Raw genomic sequence first — 20,141 nt, 5'->3', positions numbered from 1 at the left:
TCTGCTGCTCCCACTCTGCCTTTATTTTGTAGGCTAGGTGGACCAATAAGCAATTAAAAGAAGTTTGGTCAGTAAATTGGAGGTTCTCTGAGTTTCTGGCTTTCCCCACAAGCTGGACGGGAGAAGCAGCAGGTAGACTGGAGTTCAGGGGACCTGTGGTGGGATCTGAGTCTTTTATTTGTTTGGAAAAGATGCATTTCGGAGGCTCATCTGTGGCCAGCGGTGGCAGCATTGGGAGACCATTCTAGGGGTGTTGGTGGATGCCTGAAGGCATAAATGATGGAAGTACCAATATTTTGAAAGCTTTTAAGTGATACTTCTATGAACTAACTATAATAATATATAATTGTTGGTTGTATATTCATTTCAGTACAGAATAGTTCCCCGGGAATTTTGTAGCTTCTCCCGTGATCACAAGCACTTCAACTACCCTGTGTTAAACTTGAAACTGGTTATTGTCATAATCATCAAATAAGTGCATCCTTATAAACTGCAAATTAATTGTTAACCAAGGTAGAACACATGCTTTTTTTGCAAAAGCCAGTGGTGCTCAGAGCCTCAGATCCAAGACCTGTCGGCTCAGGGCCCGCACGTGCCTCCCTCTCCTGTCCGCTCCTGGGGCAGCCTCCCAGGGCCTTATTAGGCGTTACTTCTGGGTTACACCTGCTCCTTCAAAACAAACAGTTCTGTCGTCATTACTTTGATACAGGATCTCTTTAATGCAGTATGCTACCCCCCCCTTCATAAATGACTATCCTGTTACCAAGGCTTGGCAGGACGGGTGGCTATTAATTAAAGCTCCTCATTTCATTTATTTCCTGGTTCTTCCATGTTTGGCATAGGTCTCAGGCCACCTACGAACTTGGATTAGACTTGTTTCTAAGTTAGGGGGCGTTTGTTATCTCTCTCTAATAAAATCATTCTTGGACATTTGTATATCTTCAATAAGGAAAGTTTTATTTTTAGGTGCTTTTCTTAGGCACCTAGACATTTTTTAAACTATAGTTCAGTATTTGAAATGCACTCATTATTTGCATTATGGAAACATTAATTAATTGGAAGTGGTCCTTGTGACCAAGATGTGATTGAAGGGAGAAATTCAATTTTAAAATAAGGGAATATATCATTATTTTGACAGTTTAAGTGCATTTATTTCACAAATAATTCATTCAATAAGTATTTATTACTATGTATCAGATACCATGTATAAGTAGTATGTTTGTTTTTCTGTATTTTTATTTGTATATGATGAATTGATTTGTAAAATTTCTTTCTTTTTCTTAGACAAAATTGAAGAAGCACAAAAAGAACTTAATGGGGCAGAAGTGTCAAAAAAAGGTAAATTGAACTCAACCGCATATAGACTGTATTCTTAAGTGATTCCTATATAGCTACCTTATAATTGCAGCCTTACTAAATGTAAACATATCACCAAATTAAAAAGCACTTTAGACTAATTGATGTCTAGAAGTATATGGGCTCTGCTTTATGAAATGCTTTAGCTACGTATCATATTCTGTAACTGTTTCCCAGGTATTTATACATTGCTGGTGGGATTATGAAAGATTGTTGCAGGTCTTTTTAAAGTCCTGTTTATGAGACCATCCCGTAGCAATAAAAGTACAAATACACTGACTAATGATGGCTGTTTACATATATATGTGCCTATGTGTGTTCTTGTGATGCAGTATTTTTTCATAAGGACAAAAGCCCGAGACAAATAAAATAATATGAATGCTAGTCAGTGAGAAAATAGTTGAATAAATTATAATACATTCATATTTGGGGATATATTATATACTTTTTAAAGAAATGTTAATTATTTCAATTGATGGTGATGATTTATTGCTGAATGAGGAAAGTGAAACTGCACTGTAGCTTGTAAAAATCTCAATTTTTTTGTTCAGTCAAATGACGAAGGCATACACGTGAACACAAATATGTTTACACACCTACTTATACATATGATTGTACAGGTTTGGACAAAGTTTACAAGGACTATGCACAAATATATTTATGATGGTGGAAGAAGGGGCTGAGGAAGATTAACTTTTATTTATATGGCTTTCTGTTTTTTATTATAATGTTTATTTTATATAAAAAATAAAAAGTTTAAATGCAAAAATTGATTGTCATCATAGAAAGCACACTGGTTTCTTTTCCAGGTAGCAGGAAAAAATACATTCAGTATAAAACAGCCAGTGCAGAGGGGAAGACAGTGTGAAGTGGATGGTGTTCTAACCCTATATGTTAATGAGAAAAATTGATTAAAAGGGCATAATTAAAGCTCCCTTTAGAGCGTTTATATTTCATGATCTATTATTTCTTTGTCCTTCTATCTTCTAATGAAAGTGGAATATAGCTAGGTGTCTTTAGTAGAAATATTTCTGGCCATCCACGTTCTCCATCCCTTGAACCAACCTGTGAACCTTCAGGATGGTTTGGGGTTGGTCTGAATAGTTAGGTTGTGTTGTGCAATGGCACTGAAGTGTCTCTCTTCCCGGTTTTCCTTTTCCCCACCCCCTTCTTCCATGCACTCTGGAAGGTCCTTAACAAATAGGCACCTTTAATGACATTCTTTCAGAAAAGTCTAGAAAGAACAGAGAAGTTGCTGTAGCCATGGTGTCCCTTTCAGTGGTTGACTGAAGATCCCTTCCCCCATCGCTGTAGACATAAAGCATTTAGATGTGCAGGCTAGGCTGTAAGAGATCTTTTACATCTAGTAATGGGTTAGAGCTGCTTCAAGTAGAAAAATAAATGTGTGCCTGTTTTCCTTTTCCTTCTTTCTTACCCTAGTGGCAGAGTTTTAAGAAGAGTGAACTAAATGCCTGATAGGAAGGAGGAAATGGAACAAAGGTTCTAGAAAAAGAAATTGAACAATGAGGTTCAGAATAATCTAGTGGCTACATTTATTTAAGACCTAGGATGAATACCAAGTGAGCATAGTTCTCTGCAATTCACTGCCTAGAATTACTACTTGACTTCCATTTTTATGTACACATTCTGGGCAAATTAAAAATAAAATAGCTTTTCCCTCAAATATAATTAAGGAATAATATCAGTTTGTCTTTAACAATATGAGATAAAATCTTTGAATAATAAAAGTTTTGAGATTTCTCAAGTCTTTGCTTGCTGAGCTGCCTATTTTATTCAAGGAAATTCATTTCTGGGGTACCTGGGTGGTTCAGTGGGTTAAGCCTCTGCCTTCGGCTCAGGTCATGATCTCAAGGTTCTGAGATCGAGCCCCTCTTTGGGCTCTCTGCTCAGCGGGGAGCTTGCTTCTCCCTCTCTCTGCCTGCCTCTCTGCCTACTTGTGATCTCTCTCTCTGTCAAATAAATAAACAAAATCTTCAAAAATATGTATATATATATATATTTTTTTTTTTTAAAAAGGAAATTCATTTCTTCAAATAATGTTCTTTAAAAATTTGTTGTTTCTTATTTTTATTAAGATGAGTCATCTAGGACAGGTCACTTTTTCACTGTTTTTTCAAGGTGCTTTTGTTTTTTTTTTCCCCCTGCAAGTCTGACTTTTTCTTCTGCATCTGGTTATTTTTCTACAGCGCTCATGGTTCTAAGGCTTTGCTTCCTTAGAAGACAGTATAGTCCTTAACTTATCTGTGGATCTTTCTCTCCTTTCCTTTATTTTTAACCATTAGGACAGGTAACTAATTTATATTCAGAAGCATCTACGTTAATGACAAGCCCTCACAAAAAAAACATTTAAAAAAAGTAAACCTTGATCTTTGATAGATCTTTATTGTTTTCTAACATTTTAAGAAAGGATTAATCTGTTTAATATGGTGGCAGAGAAAGTGATTTGGCCCATTACACACGAATAAAATAAAGAAGGACGCGAAATTATGTTAATGTATTTCTTTTATTCTTTCTGCTTATGAATGGCTTTGATTTATTTTGATTTTAATGGGTTTGGGGATAAAGAGAACATGTAGCATTCATATAATTCTCCATAATGTCATCAAATTCTTCCTTACAGTGCTCTTTCCTTGTTCCTAGCATCTGTTGTATTGGACACTATTCCCCACATTATTGCACAGGACTTAAATGAAAAATAAATAGTGAATGTCACAGTGTGGGAATGGAGTATGTTATAAAATAAACTGGGGAGAAATAAATCAGTTTCTTAGGAGAGCTTTCATGTGCTTTCTTTGTAAGTTTTAGTTTTAATAGTTTAAAATTTTTATCATATAATATTTAATACCTGCAATCTAGTGCATGCATAGCTTATATATATAATATATAATATATTATATAGCATAAGAATAACCTGGTGTCTTTAATCCCGCTACCCATGGAAGTAAGAGCCGGCGCATTGTCAAGGCTGTCGCATCAGCCTGAGCGCTGGGCTGTTTTATCCCACTGCTCTGTTGAGGTGTTCACCGTCCTCAACTTTGTGTTGATAGTGTTAATGCTTGGTGAAAATAATTATATGTTTTAGTTTTGCCTGAGTTTGGGCATTAAAAATAATCTTGTATAATTTTAACAGCTTGTTCACTCGGCATTGTTTCTAAAATGTATATATGTTGTTGAATGTAGCTCTTTCTTTTCCTCGCTGTAATAATACTTTATTGTGTGAGACAATGTGTACCTCCATTCTCCTGTTGATGGATTTGAGTTATTTCTACCTCCTGCGGCTGTGAAGATTCTCACATCCTAGTGCACATCTGTGAGTTTTCGGGGGCATATAATGGGGAGCATAGTGGTGTCTAAGAATTCATTTTGTGCTTGGAATTGTCAACCCTTTAATTTTTTTCTAGTTGGATGGGTAAAAAATAGTATTTTGGCCTGCTCTCAATTTATTTTTCCCCTAATTAGTCGTAATATTAAACATGCCTTCATTTGTATTCTGCCTTCTTGAAATGCTTAGGAGTATCTCTTGCATTTTAAAACTCTTTGTTTTTTTTTTTTCTTAATATATCTTGGGTAATGGTCCTTTATTCATGTTATGTGGTTTAGTTTGAGCTTAATTTTTTACTTTCTTTAAATTGCCTTCCAGTAAACAGAAGCTCTTGATTTTAATATTATCAAACTATTAGGCTTTTTCTTTTTTGATTAGTATTTTTTTTGTTTTGGGGATTTTTAAACTTACTTTGCTTGTCTTATATTCTTCCCGACCACAAGGTCATACATATTTTTTTCTCTATTTTCTTCTTAAAAAAAACTTTCACATTCAAATAAAAAAATCTGTCTGGAGTTGATTCTTCAAAAAAATATAGTATCAGGGTTCCAGTTTTGTGGGGGCTTCGTTTGTTTTTTGTGGAGGGGGGGTCGTTTGTTTGTTTTTTGTCCCTGAACGTGTATCGAGTGGATTTTTCCTTTACTCTGTGTTTCATACTAATTTTCCTTATATGTATGGGTTTGTTTCTTGGTTTTCTGTTCTGTTCTGTTTATGTATCCATAGGTTAATATCACAGTGTATTAATTACTTCACTTTATGTTTTAACATACAGTATAATAGGGCAAATTCCTGAAGTGTTTTGACTATTTCTAGTTTTTTGTTCATCCATTTACATTTTAGAATCAGCTTCTAAAAGAACCTTTTAGGACCTTGTTTGGGATTACATTGACTTTGGGGCACAGTGACTGTTGTCACAATTTCCAGGCTTTCTAGCTATAAAAATAGCATGTTTTTGATACATATATTTCTTTATATCTTGTAATTTGTTTTCCATATGGCTCTTGTATTTATTTTATTGAATTTATTTGTTGGTACTTTATTTTTTTGCTGATTTCATTGATTGTATATGTGAAATTGTTTTCTAGTTCTTGTTGACAAATAGAAATGCAATGATTCTTTTGTATATTCGTCTTGTATCCAGCCACTTGCCTGAATCATTCATTCTGAAAATTTATCTGCAAATGCTTTAGATTTTCTTATAGACAGTGATATCAGCTGGAAGCAATCAAAGTTTTGTTTCTTCCTTTTTAAATCATTGTTCCTTTATTTATTTTTCTTATTTTACCCAGTTGGCTCCAGTAAAATATCAGAAGAATGGTAGTGTTGATATCCTTGACTTTATCTTGATTTTAAAGGGAATGCTTCTAGTATTTCACCATTCAAATGTTCGAAGTCTTTTTATGGGAGGCTGTGGTTAGGTTTTTTTTAGTTTTGCTTTGTTTTTATAGCTTAAGGAGGTTATTTTTTTAATTCATTGAAATTTTTAAAAAGAATCATAAGTGGCTGCTTTTTTAATCAAATACTTTTTCTTCATATGTGGAGCCGATCTTCTGGTCTTCTCTCATTCTAGTGTTTAAACTTCACTTACGTTCTCTTAATAAAACCAATTTAGTCTTGATGTTTGTCTTTTTAAACACACTGCTAGATTGATCTTTTAATATTTGTTGAACTCTGTGTCCATGTTCAAGAAATAATGGTTTTATTTTCTTATCATTTTCCTTTTCTGATTTGTCTCAAAATTATATTAGCTTAACAGAGGAGATCTGAGAACTGTCCTGCTTCCCATGGATGTGTTTGTTTAATATTAGAATGATAGCTTTACAGGAAGGTCTTGGAATATACTTTGACTTTCAAGAGGGATTGAGGGTAGATTTTTAAGTATCAAATCAGTATATTTAGGTTCTGCTCATACTTTCTTTTTTCTTTTCAATCAGGCAGTAAGTTACATATTTGTTACAGTGTATACATTCTATCACGTCTTCAAGTTTATTGGCAAAAAGTCATTGGTGGTATTCTCTTAACTCTCTTTCATTGCTACTGGAATTTTTCATTGTTAATTTTGCTTATTTGTGCTTTCTCTCTCTTGATTAGTCTCGCCAGAGGCTTATCTGTTTCACTTCCTTATTTTACACCAACTTCTGATTTTCTGCATATTGTATTGTCCTTTTAATTTCATTAAGTTTTGCTTTTTATTATTTTTTTCCTCTTTTTCTTTGGGTTTATTCTGTTATCAAGTTTCTTAAAGTTGGAATTTGGGCTAATTTATTTTAAGCCTTTGTTCTTTCCTGTTTGAATCACTGAAAACTATTAATTACTTTCTGCGTATTGCTTTATTACATTCTACACAATGTCATATTTGTTTCTTTCATTAATTTCTATGCCAGTTTCTTCTTTGACCCTCTTGATAGAATTTCTCCCCCCACACTGTTGGGGATTTTATTTATGTTTTTGTTAGTGATTTCTCACTTAATTATATTGTGACATTAACTGTTTTTTTAAAACCAGTTTGTATTTCTAAAACAACTTGCTCTCTGTTTCTGAACACTGTGTAATCAAAATTCTCAGGGAATGCCCTACAAAAATGCTCCTAGCTTTTATGCTAGAAATTCAAGATTCAGCACTTTCTAAATTTACCTTGTTACAAAGACTAAATAGCTGAAGTTGAAAGATGTCAAAGAACGTTACCCCCAGAGAGTGGAAGCAGCAAGTAGCACGAGGAGGGTTCAAGTTCTTGTCTCGGACCGTGCTGTCCTAACGTTATCTGCATCATAACTGGTTGAGAGCTGTGGTCCAGTGGTGGTTGAATCTGTGATAGTCCTGTTCTAAATTACCCTTTGGGTGATGAGATTATGTTAGCAGTCACCGCCTTTAAAAAACACTGTGATAATTCTGGAAAAATAGGACTCAGACAGTTGAGTCTAGAAAAAGGTGGAGATTGTGGGTCAGCTTGCATGGGATTTTTTCACAGTAATTCACAGCAAAATCCTGAAATCACCCCCATAATGACAGTAATTTCCTTCAGCAGCAGTAGTATCACTCTGACTTTTTAAACTCCAAACACCAGAAAGTTTATTAAAAAAAAAAAACAACCCAATAATTTCTGTTAATCATCTGTTTTACTGTGGATATGAGGGTAATGAGGCCGTAAGCATGTCTGTGTGGGTTGTGTGGCTTAAGAAACACAGTAAGGGGTCTACACTGCTGCAGTAGCTAGCAGGTTTAGACTTGCTCCAAGGAGGCTCTTGACAAGTAGGATTTCTGTTAACATAGGCATAATTTATGCCCAGGAATTACCCTCCTGTTATTCCGGGAAGTTGGAGGGAAGTTAGGTGTCTGTGTAAAACTAGGCTGCGTAATTCTGAAGTGAGAGTGACAGACTAATGAGCAGAAAACTAGACTGTGGAACTCTAATTAGTGTGTAAATAAGAAACCTAGAGTTTGCTCACCTAGTTTCCTAAATGTCTTTTTTTTTGAGCTTCTTATAATAGGAGTGAGTTCGCCAGCAGTACAAAAAACTCTCCCAATGTTTTTTCTGTTTTAAATACCACACATGCTATCTTTTAAAAAATGAAGGCGATTTGTGATCATATTTTATGTTAATAAGGTTATGCTTGAATGCTAATGGCATTCCCTTCCTTAAGAATTCTGCTAAGTACACTTAGGAAAATACAAGGGTTTCTTCTTAGATTTGGGACGTTGAAGTGGTTCCTGAGAAAGACTAAAATTGAGGTGGCATTATGGAAAATTTGGGCTAATTTTAGTAAATTAAAATCAATAATATGAATGCAATCTAAGGGAAGATAAAAATGTCTTAGAAATAGTCTGGGAGCAAGTTTGTGCACCAGAACAAAACTTGATTATCATCATCAAAATGTAATAAACCTGGAAGGGCGTTAACAATATAAAAAATTAAAGTACCTTGGCAGAGGAAAGGCTAGTGTACTATTTCATTGAGGTGTCTGAACTCGAGAGTGTTTTAAAGAAACACAGTTTTATTACTTTAGTGTACGGTAATACTAGCTAGTTAAGTATGCCCTCTTGGCAACTTGTGGTCCCTGGGTTTTATAAATTAATTGCTGGGAAATAGTGTATTTAAATGCACATGTTAATGGATGTTTATTTTAAATAAAAACATTTATAAATTCTGCTTTTTTCTTAATGAATGCCCTAAAAAACTCTATGTTCTTATAAGGTGTTAGTTCATTCTTTTATTCAATAAATTTATATTCTGCGTCGGCCATTCTTTGTAACCCTGGGAAGTAGATAGGAAAGAACGTGTCTAACTTACCCTAAAAGGATAACTTTTAACTTTACTGCTCTTGCCCAAATTGTCCTGAAATCTGAATTGGTAGAATCAAAATTCATGAGGTTTTATGTAGACTGGCAGCAGCGCCTAACAAATTTCCCTTGGGAAAATAGCAACAGATTTTCTGTTTTCTCAGGAAAAAAAGTCATCTTTTGTATTTTATTACTTGGAATTTTAGATTTAAACATTCAGGTTTCATGAAGTATTCTCTGAGTGTAATGGACAATGCTAATTTGAATTCTAAGAAGATTAGTATTGTTTTAATTATTTGTGCAATGTGTGTGACTTAAAGGTATCCTATGGCAATCTGGTTAATATTTTGAGATTTAAAAAATACTAAATCCCAAGAGATGATTACCTTTCAGATGGACTGTGCCAGCCATATAGAAGATGATTTGCACAATGATAAACAACATAAAGCATTTTTTAGTTCATTAGTGTAAAACAAGTGTCTTTAAATATTCTTTACTCATGGTGTTTAAATGCAAGAAAAACTAAGGGCGCAGTTGGTTAGGGAACCAAGTCTTGGTTTCTGCTCAGGTTGTGATCTCAGGGTCCTGAGGTCAAGCCTGCATCAAGTCATGCCTCTGGTCAGGCTCTGTGCCCAGCAGGGATTCTGCTTGGATTCTCTGCCTGTCCTGTGCACGTGCACACTCTCACTCTCACTCTCTCTCAAATCTTCTTTTTTTTTTTTTTTCAAAGCAGTGAAACATGCTCTGTTTCCCATAAAATGTGAGAAGCAAAATCCTTAATACCTTACTATTAGAAAGAAACTTCCGTTGCTGATTACCGTCTGTTGATGAATCATTCATTAAATCAGCGACTTAAGTAGCTAACAAGATTTTTGTTTTATAGGATTCATATAGGATTCATAGACTATCACAGACTTGCATTCTTTTGTACTTTTATTGCATATTCCATTGACTTCAAGATGCTATTAATTGTGAGATTCACGATGATCTCATGCACCATTTAGAAAGGGAAAGTCACTACCCATTAAATCATGACACAGTACTCTTATAATTGAGTAGAAGATGAATCCTCATTTCAGGGAGATTAAAATATCCGAAACCTGTTTGTTTGAGAGTCTGTGGAGTGTATTCACGTCCACGGCTTCATTTTGTGGTGAGAGAGCTGAAGTGGTTCGGGTGGTGAAGGCTGGATTTGAGCTGCCTTGAGGACAGCATCCCTAAGAACTGTGAAAAACAAAGGAATGGATCTTTTTTCTGTTGGTGCACTTGGAAATTCATCGAGAATGATAAGAATAAAAGCAGGCTATGCTCAGCTTACTGTCTTTGCCTCTTGAGTAACTGACCTCATCATGCATACGCCTCCGTATCTTCTATGTAAATAATGTTGCCCAGTGACTTAAAAGCGTAGTGTGTGTTTCTGTTGATTTACTAAGGCATTTCTCCTCTTGGCTGCTGTGATCTATGTGTGGGGCCAAAGGAACAAAAGGGAAGCGAGCTCAGGTATGTGTGGCCTACAGAGAGATGTGTTCGTCTCTCTTTCCACAGATGAGAGAAGGTGCTAGATGTGTGGCATGAAAGGGAGACATATAATTCCAGGCAAGGAAGAATAGAAAATAAAAGTGAGAGGAGGCAGAATCAGTTGAAACCGGATTAAACAACTGGGAGAAACTCTGGAAAATTAAATTTAAAAATTAAAACACAAACGTCTTTGGAAACCACACGGTACCATTTCACCAAGATGCGATTTTCTTTTGTCAGTTTCATGACTCAGAGTGTGTTTTATTGGGCTGGGCTGCATCCGGGAAAAATTTCAAATTTTGAAGGATCATTTAGACTTTTGTCCTGAGCACCAGGCAAAGAATGAACTCTCTTCCTTCAAGAAAAGATTTGGAAGCCACAAATGAGAGTCTGTGGACGGACGCTGGAAGGGACGAAGAGGGCTAAAGCGTGCTGAAATGAGCACAAAGGCAGGTAGAGACGTCTGCACAGAGGCGGACGCTGAAGTGGGAAAGCAGGTTGCAGCAGACTCAGAACAGGTCGTATGGGAAGCGCAGCACGCACCCTGCACAGGAGCAGGGGAGGGGGGGGTGTTGCTAGGGCTGTGCTGATTTCCGTAGGCCTATTAGAAACTGCCTCACAAACCCCTTCATGGCTCTCTGTGGCCCTTGGCATGAGGACAGTGCTCCAAACCATGGTGCCCGAGAGACCTCATCTCCCAAAGTCTCACCCCCCCGGCTGCTCACCCCCGCCTCACCAGTCGGTCTCCTGTGATGCCTCCAGTTCACTTTTGCCTACTGTCCACCCCACCAGCACCCTACCCCCACCCCCCACACTTGGCTCCAGTTCCTAGTGCATACAGTAGGCATTTGGCAGAAATTTACTGAATAAATGAGGGTGGGTGGGTAGGTGGATGAGGGAGAGAAGAATGGCTTCCTTCACATTACAGGCAGGACTTTCAGATGACACGTACCGTTAATTTCTTCTCTTTTTTTAAGTGTGGCTACATAGATATTTTTTATTTCTCCTGCTATAACCTAGCTGGCATCTCTGAAGTAAATTTTTTATTATATTAAATTACCTGTATAATTTAATTGTATCTCTCTGCAGTGATATACCGAACTTATTTATATCTCTTTCCCTACCAAAAATAAAAGCTTTCCTGTAGCCTTTAATAGAGACTGGTCAGCTACTGCAGATGAATCCTTTCTCATGATTTTATCTAAATGCTGTGATTAAAACCATTCTTTTTTTTTTTTAAAGATTTTATTTATTTATTTGACAGAGATCACAAGTAGGCAAAGAGGCAGGCAGAGAGAGAGGAAGGGAAGCAGGCTCTCCGCCCAGCAGAGAGCCCGATGTGGGGCCCGATCCCAGGACCCTGGGATCATGACCTGAGCCGAAGGCAGAAGCTTTAACCCACTGAGCCACCTAGGCGCCCCTAAAACCATTCTTGGTATACTTTGATAATATAATTACATGTTAGTTAACCTGGTGGGAGGTTAGATGTTCCGAATGAAAAGTTGAGCATTTCAGGCTTCCGAACGTTCAGCACTACAACCCCAAGAGCCTTTGTGGTAGAAATGTTTATCAAATAGATTTCATGTTTTCTTGTCTCAGTAATAAGATTAGCCTCAATTTAAACTTGTTTTCTTTCTTCTTTTTTTAAACTTAGGGTCAGTCATGCGCTGGTCCCTGGGGTAAAGGAGGGAACAATTGACAGTGTTTGCAGTGTGGTGAAAATATGCCTCCCATGGCTGATTTCAAGCTACCAATGGTTGTGTAGCTCACAGAATTTCTTGGCAGAAGGTCAGCAAGTCAATAGACGACTTGAACAGCCCAATAAACTCGCTGTACCTAATAGACATCTATAGAATATTCCACCGGACAGGAGTATAACACACATGTTCTCCAGTGTGCATATAAGATTCTCCAAGATAGGCCAAAAGGAGGCCATGGAACAGTTGATCAGACAATTTAAGTGGACTGAAATAATACCAAGGCTGTCTTCAAGCTAACCAGAGCCAGTGAAGTTAGAGATCAGTAACAGAAAAAGTATGCGCACCTGAAAAAGTTCTTCTGATCCTACATAATCCCCCAGAGGAGAAATGGCAGGCTGCAAAGCAAAACTTTAATGTACAGATGATTCAGAGACTTTCAAACAAATACACTATGAACACTGCCATAAAATTGATAAAAGGATTCTACATTAGATTATCTGTCCATGAGGAAGCTAACAAAGGTACAGACGACTGGGAATGCTTTCTCTGAAACAGAAATAGAGCTTGCTGTAACAAATTTTTAAGGCTTACACTTCCTCCAAAAGGACAAAAAGTTACTCAAAATCATCTCCTTAATAATTACGCAAGAAAGGGATTACACAGAGAAATGTATTTGGAACAGCTATCTCGTTGTCTCCTTTTGAATAAGACAGTCAAAGCATTTTAGCAGCTGAAACTTTTTGCAGAAAAGTACACTTGTCACGCAGTGTCATTACCTTGTCATTTCTTAAGGACATATTTCTTAAAGAGATTAACTATTATTTTATTTTTATGTTAATTTAATACTCTTTATTCTGATAGTGTTCAGTCTATTTAACAGTCTTTATTTTATATTCTGATAATGTAGAACATTAGAATAATGCTAGCTCTTTTATAAACTTATTACAAGACATCAAATAAAATATGTCTTTATGATGTTTTTATTAGAAGTGAATTAAAAATTTGGCTCCACTGGAGCTAAAATAAAATATTGGAGTTAATTCCAGCTACTCCGTATTATAGAAAATAAATGTTGTAATACTGGTTGAGCCATTTTGTTCTAGTAATATAATTGCAAAGCATGATGATAGAATATAATAATAATAGGATACTGATGATATAACATCATCATCACCATCAACAGTAGCAGTGGTGGTACTAGAATGAAAATCGAGGTTTCAAGCACCACACTGTGCTTCCTACATGCGTTACCCAAATAATCCTTGCAGCCCTGTGCAGCGCCATTATCTGCACAACACGAGTCCGTGTTCAAGGTCATGGAACTGGTGATTGGTAGAGCCAGGACTTAAAGCCAGGGTTCCTTCTGTAACTGAGTGGATGGGGTAGGAGAGTTAGGAAGAATTTTAGGACGATTTGTGGTTTTAACCGGTGCACAAATGGCCACGCCCTGTGCACTGAGATTGGCCTAATATTAATTGTGTTGATCTGACAGGACTCTATTGATTGTGTTGGGTAACTTTCCTTATGTTGAAGCGTCTGGAAAGGTTACTTGGAAGTTAAGTGCATGGAAGGAGAGGAGTATGTGTGCAGGTCTCGAAGACTGTCTTCGTACATTCGTCAGTTAGAGGTCTGTTCAAGTTTTCACCTTCTTGGATCAATTTGATTTATAACTTGCTACATTCTAGATATTATTCAAGTTTCCAAATATAATTACATGGAATATAATATTCTCTTCTTACAATTTTGAATGCTTTTATCTGTTTTTATATCATACCCTTTTTCAGTATCTGAGAGCACTTATTGGTTACACTGATTTTTGTGTTTAAAGTTTTCAAAGGTAAGTATTACTTACTCTACTTTGAAAGTTATTTTAGGGGTGCCTGGGTGGCTCAGTCAGTTAAGCGTCTGCATTCGGCTCAGGTCCTGATCCCAGAGTCCTGGGATCAAGTCCCACATCGGGCTCCCTGCTCAGCAGAGAGCCTGCTTCTTCCTCTCCCTCTGCAGCTCCCCCTGCTTATGCTTTCTCTCTCTCTCTCTCTTTCTCTCTTTCTCTCTGTCAAATAAATAAAGTTTAAAAATTAATTAAAAAATAATTTTTTTAAATTTGACTATGTCTAGCTTTATTTTTGTTTTTATTTTCTTTTTTCTGTATTCCTACCATCTTAATTAGTTCTCCAAAATCATGTATTGACTGCATAGCAAATTATCTCTCATCTTTAAAAAAAAAAAGGTCCTACGGCATTCATTTGCCCTTGAGTGGTGAATATTTGAGCACCTATATTGCCCATATCTGCTACCTTTTGATCTATAGTATTTTCAGATACCTTTAATTAGGTTCTTATTTTGTTAGTTGAACTAGTTTGGGGATGAGTATTTTAATACATATTTATGAGAACATACTTGTGCATGATGAATTTAAAAATGTGGAACTTTAGGTGACAAATAGTAGGGGTCGCCTGTGCAATCTTTATACTCCAATCCCATAGTGTTTTTTTTAATTCCAATATAATAAACACACTGTGTTCTATTAGTTTCAGTGTACAATATAGTGATTCAACAGTTGGATGCATTACTCAGTGCTCATCACGGTAAGTGTCCTTTTAATCCCCTTCACCTGTTTCACCCTCCCATGTTTTTAAATTTGTTTCAAAACTTTATGTATGAGATTTTCTGTTAATGAAGATTTATAAGTTAGTAGGTCTGTGTTTTATTTTCTTTGTGTGTTAAAACCCGTGTGTTTCTCTTTCCTGACTGTTTGTTACGTCATAGCCTGCTGGTGAATTTCAACCCTCCTCCGCAATTCTATTTCTGTGTCTTTCGAAGAGTTTTTTTTTTTTTTTAAAGATTTTATTTATTTATTTGACAGAGATCACAAGTAGGCAGAGAGGCAAGCAGAGAGAGAGGAAGGGAAGCAGGCTCCCTGCTGAGCAGAGAGCCCGATGCGGGACTCGATCCCAGGACCCTGAGATCATGACCTGAGCCGAAGGCAGCCGCTTAACCCACTGAGCCACCCAGGCGCCCTCGAAGAGTTTTTAATGTACGTTGTTGTCTCTCTGTTATATTATAAAAGTTTAGTGATGTTGTATCTTGCATTGTTTAAACCTTTAGCCCGATGATGTGTGGTCTCAGACTTGGGATGGGAGGGAGCCTAAATTCCACTTAGCTTCTAGTTTTGCTTTTCTTGTCAGAGCTGAGGTTCTTGTTCAGGAATGCTCCTGGCTTCCGATTGCTTTCCCATGCATTCTTCCATTAGGAATATTAACAAGGCTTTTGAACCCACTCTGGTTGGTAAAACTCCACTCACATTTCACTGAATGCTCCAACAACTGCCCCGATCTTCTGCTTGAGGTGGGCCTGATGAGGCTCGGTGGCACTCTCAGAACCTGTTGTTGTGGGCACGTTGACGCCGGATTCTCGAACGTTCCATTGTGGGGCTTGTTCTTCCCCTCAGGGGCTTGTCCACGTTCCCTGCTTGGACTCACGTGCTGTCACTCTCGTGACATTCCATATGCTTTATTACTTTCCACAGAGTTGCTGCTCATTTTGTTTTAGCCGCATGTTAATCATGCTTTTCCCTCTTCACTTTGTCTTACATCTCCGGTTTCCCATTTAGGATAATTTTATTTTACTTCAAGCGTAGTCTTTAGTTTTCTATTAATGCAGGTCTGTTGTGACAAATTACTTCAAGTATCATTTACTCCTTCGTTTTCATTCGTGGGGGAAAAAAAAAACTTCTGTTGAGTATAAAACTAGAGTCTTCTAGCTTGGCAGTTCACCTCCCTGCGCACATTGCTGCCATCGAGATCGTCACTTGTGAGTCTAAGTACTGCTCCTTGGGAGGTGATCCATCTTCATTTTAATGTATTTTCCTGAAACTTTTAGATTTGGGGGCCTCGGCTCTGCCTCGCACTTTCACAGAGGGGCGAATAGGTGTGATTTTTCTGTATTTATCTTGTTGGTGCTCCAAAGCACTCTTGAATTTGTAGAGTCCTGGGTCTGGGGGATGCCCAGTTATTTATGTCCTCCCGTTCCGAGATTCCAGTTCCAGTCTTTTCAACTTGTCCTTTGTTCTGGAACATCTCCATTTTGCCACCTTTTGTCTCCGCTGCTCTATGCCCTGTTGTTTCTCTTGACTCCTCTCAGTCCCCTGTCGTAATCTGAGCTTAGACACCCAGGGAGTTCTAAATTTGTGTGTACTTTCCAGTTCTGTCATTTATATTTGGCTCCTCAGACACGCTCTCTTCTTTACTTTCCCGTTTTCCTCTACAATGTTCAATATGCTTTCAATATTAATAGCATTAGTACATTGATTTTGAAGTCTCTGTGTTATCAGTTCCAGTATTTTGGCCCCTCGTCGATCTTTTGTGATACTGGTGCTTTCATTCTTTTCTTTGGTGCCCGGTTATCTTTGAATAGTTAGGCATTCTAGTTAAAAAAATCTTTGAAATGGTTCAGAGCTTAAGTTGACATCTTCCTCCAGAGAAGAGTTTGCTTCTGTGAGGCTCGAAGGAGAGCTAACGATCCAATGTCAACTTAATCCTGTTTGGGGTCTTTGATTTTTGGAAGTAAGTTGCTGTTCATGTGAAGCTTGCTTGGTCTACATCCAGTCCTCTCTTATTTCTAGAATAAAGCCCTTCAGGCTCTCAACTGGGAACATGTAGATTTTCACAGGGACTCATGGATGACATTCCCTGGATTCTGTCATTTATACCCTTAGCTCTTTTAGATTGTCAGAAGAACTGCTTGGCCATCGAGCTGCTCCATCTGGACAAATCTTCCCTGAGCAAAAGGAGCCCAAATGCTGAGTTCACCTTTTTGGACTTTACCCTCCCCTAGCTCTTGGCCTACTAACTTTTCACTACCTTCCTACTGTTTTGGCGCCTTTAAATTGATAATATTTTAATTCGTTTAAGCTGTTCTGTTATCCTCAGAGACCATCATTTGAATTACTTAATTACTTAATTATCTATTACCATAAAAGGTAATACATTTAGAATATCAACCCGATATCTGCCTTATATGTTGCAACATTTTTCTTTTTGTCATTTGCTTTTTTCTGTGTAAAAGAGATTTTCCTGTTTTTTAAGATGTTGTTCATGTATTTGAGAGAGAGCTAGCCTACAGTCGGAAGGAGGGAGAGAAACTAGCGGGCTCCACGCTAAGTGTGGAGCTGGACCCTGGGCTCGACCCCACGACCCTGAGGTCATGATCTGAGCTGAAATCAAGAGCACGAAGCTCAGCCAACGGAGCCACGCAGGCACCCCAGAGTCTCTCGTACATACTCAGAGTCTTTCCACAGTTCACGTCTTTCTCTGGTTTTATTTCTTACATTGAATTAATGGACTTTGTGTGGAATGCAGTGTTTGCTCAGAATCTACTGTCTTTTTTTTTTGGTTCCATGTGTGAAACCTGCATACTGAAAAACTATATCATCCTTTCCCCAAGATTTTGAAACATGCCACTTTTTTGTATACTAAAGACGCATAAACGATGGGATCTTTCCGTGGGTTTTCAGTTTAACCATTAATCTGATTTTGAGAAAATACTGTTTAATAATTTAATGCCTCTCTGTGTTGGTATCTTTATATAATTCTTTTTTATAATTTTATTACCTAATTTAGAATATCCTCCCAAGCGAAGATTAGAGTCATGTCACATTTAAAAAAAAAAAAAATTTTTTTAATTGTGTGAAATTGTATTGTATAAAGTTTAGAAATTTGAAAAGAACTGAATTGGTAATCTACAAAATATTCTTTCCAGGAGCATGGTGTGTTTCTTTGTTTTGCAAGTCTTTTTTAAAATCCTATCAAAAAACTGTTTTTTTGTATGTTTTGAATATTTTGTGCCAAATTTATTTTTAGGCATCTTTTCATTTTTGTTGCTGTTTCTAATAGAATATTCTTGCCATTATATTTTCTAACTAGTTATTTTTGGTACAAGTGATAAGACTGATATTTTTATGTTTTTGGTAGACATCTACCTTCCTGAGCTCTTTTTAGATATAGTATATTTCTGATAGGTTCTCTAGGAAACCATTATATTATCAGCAAATAAGTCTACTTTCTTCCTTACCATTATTTATATCTCACTTATTTTTATTGCTGTTGCGTTAGCTTGGACACCTAAAGAACTGATTAAAAATCTTAGTGATTATGGCAAAAATCCCTTCATTGTCCCGTGGTTCAAAAGAGAGTTCTCTAGTGTTTGATTTTGAATGTTGTGTATTGTGGATATGGTAAATATTCTTTGTTGTATTTTCCTACTTCTCTAAAGTTTTGTTTTGATTTTTCTGATTTCTCTGTGACTTCCCTTCGGACCCCTAGGCTGTTTAGAAATATGTTGTTTAATTTCCAAATAGTTGGGGGTTTTCCAGATATCTTTCTACTATTTATTTCTCTTTAGTTTTATTGTGGTTCGAGAACATACTTTGTATGTCCTTTTAACCTTTTTGAGCAGCCGACTGTTTTTAAGTTTAAAGTCACATGTGCCCAGTGGCTACCTACAACTATGTGACAAATTATTGTGAACGTAGCAGTTTAAAAAATACTTATAGTTTTGTAGGGCAGAAATCAGACATGCTCTCACTGGGCTATAATCAAGGTGTTAAGGGCTTTGTTTCTTTTTGTAGTCTGTAGGGGAGAATCTGTCTTTTGCTCTTTAAGATTTTGGCAGAATTAAACTCCTGTGTTTGTAGGCCTGAATTTCTCCTGTCCTTGCTGGCCTTCCCAGCTTCTAATGTCTACCTGTGTTCCTTGGATCCTGGCTCCCTTCTTCCGTCTCCAAAGGCAGCAGTAGCCAATCAGGTTTGTCACACGTGAGACCCCTCTATCTCCCCCATGCCCCCTCATATTCTTCTGTCAATCAATTAAGTTTGAAGAGGTCCTGTGATCATCCGGGATAGTCTCCCCATTTTTATGTCCATAATCTTATCACCTCTACAAAGTCCCCTTTGCATATGCAAGGACACATAGTCTTCAGTTCCCGGGATTGGGGTGTGGAAATTTTGCTGAGCTATTATTTTGCCTAACACACTACCATATTGGAAAATGCAGGGTCACACTGTGCGATATTTTAAAGTGATGGAATTTTTAAAAATTCTTTTACAAATGTTCTTTTATTGTTACAGTTTCAGACCTCTTTATATATGTAGATCCAAATTAAGGTTTTAACATTTCAGTACAGGCCAGCTGGCAATGAATGCTCTCAGCTTTTGTTTTTCTGTAAAAGTCTTTGTTTTGCCTTCATTTTTGAAAACTGTTATCTTTTGATGGAGAATTCTGGGTTGGCCATTTATTGTTTTCTTTCGGTAGTGTGAAAATGTTACCACACAGTTTCTGTTGAGAAGTCTGCTTTAATTTTTATCTTTGATTCTCTATGTGTAATACATTTTTCTAACTTCTGGGTACCTTGAAGATTTTGATCTTTGATTTTCAGCACACTGAATATGATTTGTCTAGGTGACTTTTTTTTCCTTCTTTCCTTTTCTTTTATTTCTTGGTTTTTCTTCTCATCTTTCTTTATTCTTACTCATCAGTTGGGGTTGTCTAAGTTTCTCGAATCTATGGTGTGTTTATTTTTGGAAAATACTTGCGATTATTTCTTCACTTCTTCTGTGGTATTTTTTCTTCTCCTTTTGTGATTTCATTTATATGTTAGATCATTTGAGATTGTCCTATGGGCCTTGAATGCACTGTTCTTGTTTTGTCCTGTTTTGTTTCTGTGCTATTTTTCTTTGTATTTCTGTTTGGTTAATTTTTATTGGCCTGTCTGTAAGTTCACCAATTCCTTAGTTTTGTCAGGTCTATCAATGAGTCTATAAAAGGCTTTGCCGATCTCTATTACTTTGTCTTTTATTTCTAGCATTTCCGTTTGGCTTTCTCTGTGTGTGTGTTTAAATTCCCATTTGTGAATGCACATATTGATTAGAGTTATTTTAATTCCCTCTC

At 36.8% G+C, this 20,141-nt stretch overlaps 1 protein-coding gene across 5 annotated transcripts in view; it reads left to right on the top strand.

Moving 5' to 3' along the window:
- HIVEP1 (HIVEP zinc finger 1) overlaps positions 1-20,141 on the top strand; it is a 142,260-nt gene that overhangs the window by 73,515 nt on the left and 48,604 nt on the right. For all 5 annotated transcript variants that reach the window (XM_047733030.1, XM_047733029.1, XM_047733032.1 and 2 more), the window contains exon 3: positions 1,285-1,338. In XM_047733030.1, coding sequence (XP_047588986.1) covers positions 1,285-1,338 — 54 coding nt within the window. The remainder of the gene's footprint in view (positions 1-1,284; positions 1,339-20,141) is intronic.

Source organism: Lutra lutra, chromosome 6, assembly GCF_902655055.1.
Source record: "Lutra lutra chromosome 6, mLutLut1.2, whole genome shotgun sequence".
Classification (NCBI taxonomy): Eukaryota; Metazoa; Chordata; class Mammalia; order Carnivora; family Mustelidae; genus Lutra; species Lutra lutra.
The sequence above is the reverse complement of the archived record's forward strand: the minus strand, read 5'-3'. Positions and strand labels throughout refer to the sequence as shown.